The sequence below is a fragment of the Mobula hypostoma genome, chromosome 26 (genome assembly GCF_963921235.1).
Source record: "Mobula hypostoma chromosome 26, sMobHyp1.1, whole genome shotgun sequence".
Classification (NCBI taxonomy): domain Eukaryota; kingdom Metazoa; phylum Chordata; class Chondrichthyes; order Myliobatiformes; family Myliobatidae; genus Mobula; species Mobula hypostoma.
Window position 1 is genome coordinate 20,044,001 of NC_086122.1, and position 12,706 is coordinate 20,056,706.

Sequence of the window (12,706 nt, forward strand, 5' to 3'; positions counted from 1 at the left end):
AGATCAAGATCAGACCATGGTCCTTTGAGATGTGGTCAGGAGCTGCTAATAGTTTGACTAACATGCCATCCACCCAATGTAGTAAGTAAAAAGGAGGAGGCCTAACGATGCAGGTTTAATTTCCTCTTGCCCCCTCCATGACTTGGAAGGAAAGACTTGTCCTTTCCCAGTTACATGGCTTCTGCAGATCAACCATGAAAGCTAGTGCCTCATTTTTTCTCCTTTTGACATGCACCTCCCTCTATTTCCAGCCAGCTTCCCATCCTGAAGAGCTGAGGAGTCAGTAGTTGGATTTAAATGGGAGTTAATTTATTTTTTAGCCTCCAGCTTCATGCTTTCACCAATTCCCAACCAGCCAAAATAGATCTGGTTAAAAATGGGATCCATAGTGTCCATCTACTTCCTGTACATAGGTTAGTATGGATGGTAGGTCTAGTGGAATAAATGGAAATCAGTTACCTTTGGTCTAGTTAAATATTTCTGTTTTATAACCACATCATGAACGATGTATTGTGAGCAAGAGTTTGTTACATTGGAATCACACTCATTGAAAGTGACAGATAATGGGGACTGATTTATGTGTTTAATTCAAAACTCCAATAATCTGGCACCTCCAGGACATAGATTGTGCTGAATTGGCAGATATTCCAGACATCTATTAATATACGTCTATTACATCTACTAATCCCCAACACATTTTAATTCACCGTTTTTTTTTAGCTAATACAGGGCTGTATAATAAATTGCCCACTGAAAGAGAACCTGGGAAGTAGGGCTCTGGTTGGTTTAAAGGGAAAGCAGGAAACAGGGCCCTGGCGAATGTGAGAAGCAAGGTCTTGGTGACGTAAAAGAAGTGGTACTGGGGGTGGAGGAGGCAGGTTCTGGTTGCGTTTAAAAGGAGAGCTGGTAGAGAGATCCCACTGAGTTTAAGAGGAGTGCAGGAAACAGCATCCAGAGAACCAGGTGGCAAACCTTTAGATTTCCAAATAATCAAATGGTGATCATCAGAGCTTTATCATACCAGTGGGAGAAGTTGCACTGAAATTCAGTCTATTGGCACCTGAAAAGTTTGCATGAACTTTTACTTATGTATAAAATTATAAAATTACTTGTGTTATCATATCATTTGTTAGACATTTAGCTATGTTCTAAATTTCTTTCAGGAAAAGGCCCAAAGTACCGTTCAATGGTTTTGCAGGCCATGAAAACACTAATGGTCGAGCAACTTTTGAAAACCCTATGTATGATCGAAATGTCCAGCCCTCTGACATTGTGACCAATGAGATTGAGGTGACAGTGAGCACTGTATGCACGGCCGTATAGCACCGACTCTTGACAAATGCATTGGTGAGTAGCAGCGTTTTATGAAGTACGTGGACTGTTTCAAGTTCAATAAGTTGTCAAATTTTGGCATGTTTTCCAGCTTCTAACTGCAATGTCACATGTGCTTCCTGCTGATGATCTCAACCTCTCATTGGTTATATGGGACTCTGTATTGCAATCTCTTATTATGAAAGGTGTTTCATTGACACAGTCACACATTGTCAACTGTGTATCATGATTGTGCCCGCTTTCCAATTGTTCAGAAATAATTAGTTTCTGATTCCAGCTTTGCTATTGCAATATGTTCCGTATGGAATCAAGGTATGCCTTCCTCTAATTGAGGAATAAAGCATCTTTTATACAGTTTTTGAACCAGTTGTCAGGGATTAGGAAGGTGACCGAGACAGATGGTTTACTTAATGAAAAGAAATTTCTACTTCTTAGAACAGGATTCAAATCAAATTTTATAAACTGCAGATGCTAAAAATCTGAAATTAATGAGAAAATGCTGGAAGCACTTAATAGGTCAGGCAATATCTGTGAAAAGACGAACACCATCAATGTTTCAGGTTGAAGACCCATTGTCAGAACTGATGAGGCAAGAGAAACAAATTTTAATTTGCAGAAAAGGTGGTAGGATGTGAAACAGGGGATATCTGTGATAAGGTGAGTGTGCATCAGAACAGGCTATTTCGACAGTAATCATTACTTTAGTTGCTCCAAATAACCAGCTCAGCATGACCCACTGATATGCATTTTACAACAGGTTACATTTCTTTTCTATATTATCACACTCCAACTATCACCATTAACCTGTAAAACACTACTTCTCCTCTCAACAACCCTGACCAAACCTAGCCTCACCCTATCACTGTTATTCCCATTGTCTGTTCCATCCTTTCCCCATCTTCTCTCTAAATTTTAGCTAACTTGCTCTTCTCTCTTTCGCAGTTGTGTGAAAGCTTTTTGACTTGAACTGTTAACTTTCATTTTCCACAGAAGCTGCCTCATGTGCTGAGTGATTTCAGCATTTATACTTTTTATTTCAAATCTAAGTAATGTTGCTGGATTAAAAGTTTCATCAGCAACTTGTTTTGAAGACATTAAACTAAATGAGTTTGCTGCGCCTCAACCCAATTTCTAATGACTGCAAATGCAGACAAAATTGCCCATATTTTAACACTGATTACCTTAAATATGCCATCATATTTGAAAAAGCCAGAATAATGGTTGCTCCAAGTATTTACAATGGCAAAATAATCTTCTGTAGCTGCAGTTAAAACAAATTGCCGGAAGAACTTTACATCTGACTTGTACTATTTATGACTTCAATATCAGCGCTGAATATAAAAATGGAAAAGTATTTAGCTGCATCCTCCAATATTAGCATTCCTGATCTTGATGAATACAAAGTGTTCCAGCAAAACTGTCCTGATAGGTATTTCAGAAAGGAATCTTTGTAAGCTGTCAGAGGATTTTTTAATAGTTTTTTAGTGTATCTGATATTTGGAGATGTTTTATAAAATTAAATTTGATGTTTAAAAAAATTTAAATGGCAAAAAATGATTAAACAGAATGTTAGTTTAACCTGGGTGGTGGGGAGAAAATGCGTCCCTACCAAAGGAAATGCTCCTTCCCTCCACTAGACTGCAGGTCTCCCTTGGGCAAGGTCTAACACCTCCTTAGCCCCCCAGTCAGAGTCATGTGAAGACTTGGGAGCAGGTGATGGATGAGTAGCTGGTGCATATCACAATTCCTGGTTATATGACCACTGATGCTATGCAGACAATCTCTGAAGATGATTGAAAATAGCAGGGATCACCGCCTTGTAATGACACTGCCCAGGAGGAGGAAATGTCAAACCAGTTCTGTAGAAAAATTTGCCAGGAACAGTCATGATCATGGATAAGACCATAATCATCCACGTCAATATGGCATGGCACATAATTATGATGCTGCTTGTTTAGCCCTGCCATCCTCATTGAAATCAATGGGTCTGATAATGTACTTGTCAAGTTAATTTGTAGTAGCATCTGCAAGGCAATTTCACAGGGGAACCTCAAAAGTCTGAACTTCATCAGTGGACTCAATACAGAGTCTTGTCACAGTGTAAAATGACACATTCAGCCTTCTGAACCTGGGAATATATCCCAGGCATCTGTGTTTGACAGCAAGAGCACAGAAGTCCTGGATAATTGCTGTTTAAATAGTTAAATAACGTGGTTCATTTCAGAACTATAGTCACATTACACAGCTACTTTCAGTCCAATTCAACAACAGCTTATCAGTCTCTGCCCTGAACATTGCAATTCCTATCAGTTTTGATCTTTCCAAACAACCTGGTCATTATAGTGTTTTGATGAATAAAATGGCAGATTTCTACTGTTCTGTAAAGGTATGTTCTCACTTTAAGGTTATGCCTTGTTACTTTGGATTCTAAACCTATCAAGTCAGTGCCATTCTTAAAATGAATCCTGTGTTGTAACCCAAAATCTTTTTTACAAGCCATTGGGCTGATCATGCTTGATGCAGTCTGCTCCTCGTGCTAGCCTCCAAGCCATTCCTGTAACTGCACTTACATTTTCAAACCTCCTTGAGTCACTGAGGAAAAGTCAACAATTCCTTTCCTCCCACAGAGGCTGATTCACCACCGAGTTCTTCCAGCAGATTGTGTGTTTACATATTTAATAATATCCCTGATATTACATTTCATTTCAGTAATCAATAACATAAAGATATTTTTAAAATGCTCAGAACTCATTTAAGTGATGGAAATTAAAAGTAGAATAATTAAATTAAATGTCGATGAAAATAAACTTTCACTTATCTTCAGTTTCACCTCAGCACAATTGAGCTCTGCCCTGGAGTTAGTGCTGAATCTATCAGTGAAGAGGGAGGTCTTGTCATCTGACATCTGACTCATTCCTGCTCTGTGTACAGTATGCTTGAGCAAGCTGATCTTCACCCTGAATCTAGCTGGCAGATCTCTAAGGGACTATTGGCCAATGGAAATCAGAATCCGGATCAAGCTTATTATAGCTGACCTGTGTCATGAAATTTGTTGCATGTGGCAGCAATACAGTGTAATACACAAAAGATTACTATATGTTACCAGAAGAAATAAAATTAATTAAATAGTGCAAAAGAGGAATAGTGAGATAGTGTTCACGAGTTCATGGACCATTCAAAAATCTGTTGGCAGAGGGGAAGAAGTTGTTCCTAAAATGCTGAGTGTACATCCTCAAACTATGAAACCTCCTCCCTGATAGTAGAAATGAGAAGAGGACATGCCCTGGATGGTGAGGATGATGGGTGCTACCTTCTTAAGGCAAAATCCAGCTTGGGTGTTCTGTTGGTTAATGCTGTCAGTATAAATAGTGCAGTGGTTTACCTTGATTTAATAGTGGCATGCATCATGTAAAATGTAATGTTGCTACCATATAATTTTGCATTAGATTGACTTGGACTACATGACACAGCAATTGCTTGTTCATCGCCAGTGACCTAATGGACAAAAATAATTGATCCCTCAGTTATTTGGGCATACAATCTTTTGCCATTTAGCTCAATCTAAGTCACAGTGAGTTTCCTTCTACTGTACCCCACTGTGATAAATTTCAACTGCAGGGGTGGCCCCGACCCTGATTTGCTTGGCCAACATAGCAACTCCTTGGTCATAATTAACTTTATGCAAAATTACATATGTTTTAGCACCAACATATCACATCTCACGAAGAAAATGTTTGGGTTTCATTTGCATGTGTTGAATATATGAATAAAATATATGAACTTGATTGTCCTCAGGCAAAAGTGCCTGTCAGTAACATTATGTCTTCTACATTGTCAAATATCTTAATTTGTTTGATGGTCTTAAATGAGCACAGGGATCATTGTTTCCTTGGAAACTCTTTCATAAGCAAGGCAATTTACTTCAGAATCAGAATTAGGTTTAATATTATGGGCATATGTCATGAAACCTGTTGTTTTATGGCAGCAGTACAGTGCATTACTTAATCATAAAAAATGTAGAAATTACAGTAAGAAATATATATACAATATCGTGCAAAGTCTTAGGTGTATGTGTGTGTGTGAGAGAAAGACTTTGCCACAGTACTATAGTAATTTTATGTATTGCACTGCACTGCTGCTGCAAAATAAAAACAAATTTCATGACCTACGTGAGTGATTATAAGCCTAATTCTGATGTGGGACTCTATTGTGGACTGAGAGTGGGAAGGGGGCAAGAAGAAGTGAATCATGGTTGGGAAAAGGGGAAGGGAGAGGGGAGGTGAGTGGGAAGCACCGGCGAGAAATTCGGTAATGATCCATAAACCAATAGTTTGGAATCAATTGACCTTGCCTGGCGTCTCATGGCTGGGTGTGTCTGCACCTATGCCCCTCCCCTACACCTGACACTCCTTGCCATTCCAATGCCATTCCCAATATCCTTTTCCCCCACCGGATTTACAAACTTGCTCTCCATTTTACGTTGACAAATACAGCACTGTGCAAAAATCTGAGGCACCCTAGCTATATATATGTGTTTAAGACTTTTGCTCAGTACTGTGTATATATATATGTATATAAATTGAACAAGTTATGCAAAAAGAGAAGGAAAATTACTGAGGTAGTGTTCATGGGTTTATTGCCCATTCAAGAATCTGATGGTGATGGGGAAGGAGCTGTTCCTGAAACTTAGAGTGTGTGTCTACTGGCTCCTGTACTGCCTCCTTGATGGTAGCAATGAGAAGAGAGCATGTCCTGGGTGATGGGGGTTCTTCATGATGGATGCCACCTTTTTGAGATAGTGTTCACGGGTTCATGGAGCATTCAAAAATCAGTTGGAAGAGGGGAAGAAGTTGTTCATAAGTTTGCCCTCGATGCTGGGTAGGCTAGTGCCTATGATAGAGCTGGCTGAGCTTACAATTTTCTGCAGCTTTTTTCCAATTCTGTGCAGTGGCCCCTCCATAACAGACATGCTCTCTGTGGTACATCATTGATTTATTGAAAATTACATAAGTTATATGTTGGTACAACTTGGGCTCAAGGAGTTCAAGAGGCACAGCTTGTTTTGTTCTAATGAGAAAATCATTGCCTTAGGTAAAAGAAAGTTTTAATTCCCAAATCTACTTGTAATCAATATTATATCTGTAGACTGTTGGCTCTCTGAGTTTTCTAATACAGTGTTTATTTATTTCTTTTTCGAAACAGAATGCTGAAGTTCAGAATCACCTCATCAGATTCGACTTGGCTGCTTTTCTTCAAACACGTACAAACTGTGGAGAAGCTATGAGGCTGTTGCCCTACTTACTACTTCTATTACGAAGATCCAGGGGTGAGGGGGAGGCCAAGGATTGGACTTGTCCTGAAATCACTGCAGTTAAAAATAAACATTTCCCATGGTGATAACCAAGAGGGTACATGCGATGATGAATTCAACGCATCACTGAGCTCAAACCCTCAAAAAGTCTCTGACTCCAGGAAAGTATCTTCAAGCTGGATAAGACTTGGGCAAAGAAGAAGAGAAACAGTGGTGCCCTTCATCCATCACGGAACTTAAAATTGGACCCGGTTCACACAGGGATCCATTTCAACTGCAAGTCTGATTATTTAATAACATCCAAACGGGGGAAATGTGTTAAAAGCCTTTGAGTAAAATATTTCCATCTGGTTCTCTGGCAAAGAACCTGGCCCATCTCTTGGTTCTCCTTGTTGCCTTTATCAGAATATGAGAGAAGTTTGCTTAAATCTTTTCTATAATTTCATATTGTTGAGTATTATTTTGTACCATACATTATCCCACCGCATGACAAGTAATGACACGTTAATCCAAGTACTGAAAGGAAACATCAGTGCACATCCAAATTAGATATTGCTTTAATTTCAGTGGTGATGTCTGAAATTCTTTAAGATTTATAATAATATCCTCATGATTACAGTGCCATTCATTTTTAACAAAGGCAAGTTCACTATCAAATTCTGTGAGTATATTGGCAAATTAGCCAGCTGGTGGCATAGTGGCATCAGCGCTGGACTTCAGAGCGAAGGCTACCGAGTTCGAATCCAGCCGGCTCCCTTGCACGCTTCCCATCCGTGCTAGGTTGAGCGTCGAGCTAGCAACTCGGCTTCCTAAAAATAAGAAAGCCTGCTAAAAAAAAATGCCATCATGACGGAGTCCCAGTGACTCCACTCGGAGTTAAGGGCTTTCTTCGTCTTCTATATTGGCAAATATACAACTCTTAAATGTTTAATTAAGGGCGGTTTAAAAAAGATCATATTGAGACAGCTTTTGATAGGGATCCAAATTCTGTTCAGATGTGGAAGATCCAAGCCTCCTGTTTATTTTTCCACATCATCAGTTTCAATCCCAGTACTCTTGATGCAGTCTCAAAAACACCTCCCTTAAAATATAGCTTAAATCCCATTTTGCTATCCACTACTATAGCCTTATCAGTTATGAAGAATCCACTCACGGTCAACACTGCCAGAACATTAATCTCACAGTGTAGAATATGAGAGAGAATAGATTTCTAGTTAATAAGTGCAGGAGTGGGACTAGTGGGAATGCTGTTAAGAGCTGGCAGAAATTTAATGGCTTTCTGTTTCATGAAAAATATGAGAACTTAGTAGATTAAATATGATAAATTTACCACAGAGTGATATGAGGAATCTCAGTAGAGTGGGAATGTAGTATTAAGTTCTATTCAAGTAGGAATGTATTGGAGTTTCTTTTGCAGTGAGAAGCAATTAAAAGTCACTTCAAAGTGGCAAAATAAGAGTAATCATGTTCAAAGAGAACCACAATGATAGCAACATCTTGAATTTATATAGCCTCGAACATAATAAACATCCCAAAGCTCTTTAAGGAGCTTACAAATTAAATCTAACAATCAGAAATTGTTCACAAGATTGGGTCAAGGTGTAAAGGAGCATTTACTGAGAGCAAAATGATTTTGCCATGTACCTCCAGAGTTTATAGCTGAGACCAAGGTGACCCATGATGGAGTGATTGAAAAGGGGATGCACAAGAGGAGTGCCAAGATTTCATGCTGCAAGCTTTTGGGAGAATTAGAATGGGTTTCTTTTGGAGTCTGTGGTTATTCAGCATCTGTTGGCTTACCCCAGCACTGACAAACTTGCCGCTATCAAAGGATCTGAATTGAACTCATGCCAGATTTAACAATATCCATGTGTTTTTTTTTATATAGGAACATGGATATAGTTGAAATGACCAATTATCAAAACATTTGTTTTAAGTGTTATGTCTTTCTGGATTTCTTTCAAAAATGAATCACTGTGAGTGGATTTAACACATACAATGCCTAAGCTTGCATTTAATAAATAAAAAAAGTCAGTGTACAAGACACCTTGGGCCAGATCATGCTGATAGTTAGCAGGTGGATTTGTAGAAACCCACAAACCAGCTGTTGCTTGCACATCAAAATGCTCTGGACTTCCATATGTGTGCATTCTAACACTGAAATGCAAAATGTGCTGTGTAATTCTTTGATCTGTGGTGTCACTTTGGCAAGTTTTGAGGAATCATACTTTTAAATATTCCATTTAATCTCATGAATAATCTAGTAAAGTAGCAAGTGTAAAAAATACTACTTGCCTTCCTGTATGTATGTAACAGAGTATATCAAACTACAAATTATAGGAAGACGAATTGTGATGTGATATTTTACCAGCACCAGTTTTGCCTCAGTCTGGCAACTTGTCTGGAGAATATCACCTCCATAGTTACACCAGAGCTTCACAAATTGCACTTAGATCTCAGGACTGGGACTTGAACTCGTAAGATCCTGAGTCAAAGGTGAGAGTATCATTACTCAGCCAAGGCTGAAGCCTCAGAAGGGTATCTTCTAAGAAAGTTTTGTGCTGCTAAAGAAAACCTGGCTATTTACTCTGTGACTAACTGTAAATTATGAGAAAAGGACAACATTAAATTTAAGTGTCTGGAAAAATTGGAAGTTGAGCAATCCTGGGAAAACCAGCAAAATATCATTGTTAATCAAAAGAAAAACTACAGATGCTGGAAATATGAAATAAAAATAGAAACTGATAGAAAATCTCAGAGGGTCAGACAGACTCTGCGAAAGGAGAAACAGTTCATATTTCAGGTCAAGATCCTTTTATCAGAAAGGGTCTTTGACCTGAAATACTAACTATTCCTCTACCTAAACAGCTGAGTATTCTCAGAATTTTCTGTTTTTATTAAAGCTGCTGCTAGGTGTGGCAGCTTTAATACATTAGAAACCATTACTGAAGTGAAATGTACATTCCATTGAATTGTGTGTTGGACCAGTTGGTGAGCCATGAAGTTAAGCATCAGAGAGATTGATGCTGTTACTAATCTACAAGACAATTGGATTTGTAGCAGGAACTGTTACTGCCTGAAGGACAGAGATCCATTCAGCAACTCTGTCCAATTTGAGAACATTAGAATGTTACAGTGGTCAAGAGTGGGGAACAGTGATTGTAAGATCCCTTCAGCAAACCTCAGTTGTATTTGGTCTGGAGGTTTAACAGTGCATGTCTTGCACACTTGAGTCAGAAGCATACTGGCTGTCTTCTTCTCCCTCCCTGAAACTGTGCCTGGAGTTCACTAGCTGCAGATCCAACGACTCTGAAAGGAGAGCAGTATTAAGGGCTTACATGTATTGGTTGGGAGCAGTCTGAGACCATGAGTGAAAAACTATCCATTCCGTTTAGAGGTGAATTGAGACCAGGAGACTAACAGTGTCTCAGTCAAAAGGATTAGGAAAAGAAACTGGAAGTGCAAGACCAGTATTTGGATGAGGATCAGAGGGTTGGTGGGTTGGACATCTGACTTTTGTTAGGATTGCAGCAGTGGTTGATTAAATTTGAACAGATTTGCAGAATCATTTGCATTGTATATGATGCTCAAAGGATAAGGTCAAATAACTTTTGGCCTCTGAGTTGTCCTTAGTGTGCCCAATGATGGTTAATGCTCCTTCAGCAATATAGTCCATGCTTTCCTGCTGTACTCCCAATGAATGGTCCATGGAGAACTTCACCATCCCATGCACCCAAATGAAGAAAATTGTTCGGATTTCTCAGTGAAATTTCTCAAGTGGCAACATCCAAAACTTTTCACAATCACAATGTAAATTGGATGAACACAATTTTCAATCACAACGGTAAGAAAACCAGCCAATTTCTAGGCACCTGTCTTTATTCTTAGAAATCCTGAAACACATCAAAAACTTAACAGATCTATACAAAGGGATTTTCAGAAGCATTAACTAGAGCTGTTCTACAAACTTTCTTGTTCACCTGAAAGATACCGTCCTATCTTGAAGGCTTCAAGGATTACCCATTCCCAGAATCATGTCCCTTTTTTATCTACCTGGGAGGTTTGCTCCTTGGGTCAATACGTTGGAAAATAAAGTGTTCAAAGAAAGTTGATTGAGTCTATAAAAGAGTGAGCAATCTTTACACCTGCAACCTGCTAAATCTATGCCGGAAAGAAACATTTATTTGTACAGTCAACTAAAAAGATGAATGTATAATTAGTGAGTTAATCACTGAGTGCTAAATAATCATATGGGACAGAAATTTGATTACTTCCACTAAATACACAACAGAGAGGCATGTGCAGTTTGACCTCTCTTTGCATTGATTTTGGAGAAGGGAACAACACATATCCTCTATGCTATGGTGCATTTAACACCTTCAACCAAAGACAAATTTCTACCTTGTGATTTTCTGCCTATTTCACTCACTCATATTGGCAAATTATGCAGTGCATTGTCCCAATCCTTCTAGAAACCATCGACAAATGGAATGGTGGCACTAATCTTATCAGAGTAAAGACTGCAGTAAAGTATTGTGGGTTAATGCGATATAGGATAATGGTCCTCAGCAAATAACTTTTCCATAAATGATATACAAGAAAATAATTGCAAATTCACAGTAATTTTGTAAGCCAGGGGATCTGTAAGGAAAAATATAAGGCTAGCACTCTCCAAAAATATTTAGTTTACTGAAGTTTATTTTCTGTTACGAGTCATATTTTGAAGGAATGTGGCTTGGAACAAAATTTAAATATGCTTTAAAATTATGCCTTTCTATTGTTTTTGTATGAGGCACAACCCCAGAGTATTCCATTTTCAGCTTTGCTAGTCACAGCCTTTCTGATGTTCAGTTCAATGGATTGAAAATTGAAAACATGGATAAAGAAGTTCATGGTTAATTTTCTTCATTCACTGAATTTGAAAATGTTACATTATAATATGATAGTTGAACCATTGGGATCAAAAAGAGTGTTTGATCCTTTGTACAAAGCTTTATAAATGAATGCCAAGGTACACCCAAAGAGTTATAGTGCGAAATACATTGCTAGATTTTTAATTGTTCCAACATATCATTACAAATCTTTTTAGTTTTTTTCACAGTTGTCTCAATTCTTTCATATATGTAAAGATGATTCATTACGATATAACATGCTGCCCAATGTGTGAAGACTCTAAGCAAGGGGATAAATGGATTTAGGAGAGCTATTTTTTCAAATTGCAGATTATTTCAGCAAAAGAGAAAGAAAACGTTATAGAGTCCATAAACTGTATTGATATTCCAATGATTTTGCTTTTGCAATTACTAATCGAAGACAATATGTAACAACTCCTAAGCAAGAGTTCATACAAGGTTGTACCTAGACCATTGGAACAAACAAAAACAGTGTATATATTAGAGTGGCAATAAAATTCAGAAGTTCACCTTAGAAAGGATTAACATTAATTATGCTGATATTCCACAATTTTGTAAAATAACTACTCAGGTTAAGTCATCCACATGTTTTTGAGATGCTGAGAACTCTAGTACTGCAGATCTTTTGAGCAGAAGGTAGAGCACTTACTAGGAGAAAAGAGAATGGAAGAATTAGCGACAAGGGTGATTTACAACCTCCAGCAGTCTATTCAGAGAAAGCATAGTCAAATTTAAGCAAAGTTGTCTGCTGGTCCTCTCAGACAAATTTGGTTCTATATTCAATGAAGGAAAAGTAAGTAATATTTACCATTGATGTTAGAAAGCCAAAAGCAACATGTATAGAAGCAAGACATAGCTAGATATCATTGCTACTATACTAAATCTTCTTTTCCAATTCATTTTTTCTAAAAAGACTAGTTTCAGAGTTCTAAATAAACAATTGCCTTTGAACTCTGTAACAATGGTATGAGATTTTAACATACAGATATATTTTGAAATCTAGCAGACCTACTTGTGTTTAACTTCAGAGTGGACATTTGTACTTGAACTTAAAGTATTCAAGTTAAAACAGTACTTTTGCAACTACTTTTAGTACTAATGGTAAACACAGTTTCAGATGTTAAATTTGGTTTCTGTTTTTACAGAAGTG

The 12,706-nt window shown here is 38.0% G+C and overlaps 1 protein-coding gene across 1 annotated transcript in view; it reads left to right on the top strand.

Annotated features, from left to right (window-relative positions):
• csmd2 (CUB and Sushi multiple domains 2) overlaps window positions 1-7,271 on the top strand; it is a 2,031,293-nt gene extending 2,024,022 nt beyond the window's left edge. Inside the window, exons 70-71 of the mRNA XM_063033882.1 lie at window positions 1,164-1,347; window positions 6,535-7,271. Coding sequence (XP_062889952.1) covers window positions 1,164-1,323 — 160 coding nt within the window. The 3' untranslated portion in view covers window positions 1,324-1,347; window positions 6,535-7,271. The remainder of the gene's footprint in view (window positions 1-1,163; window positions 1,348-6,534) is intronic.
• The last annotated feature ends 5,435 nt before the right edge of the window (window positions 7,272-12,706 follow it).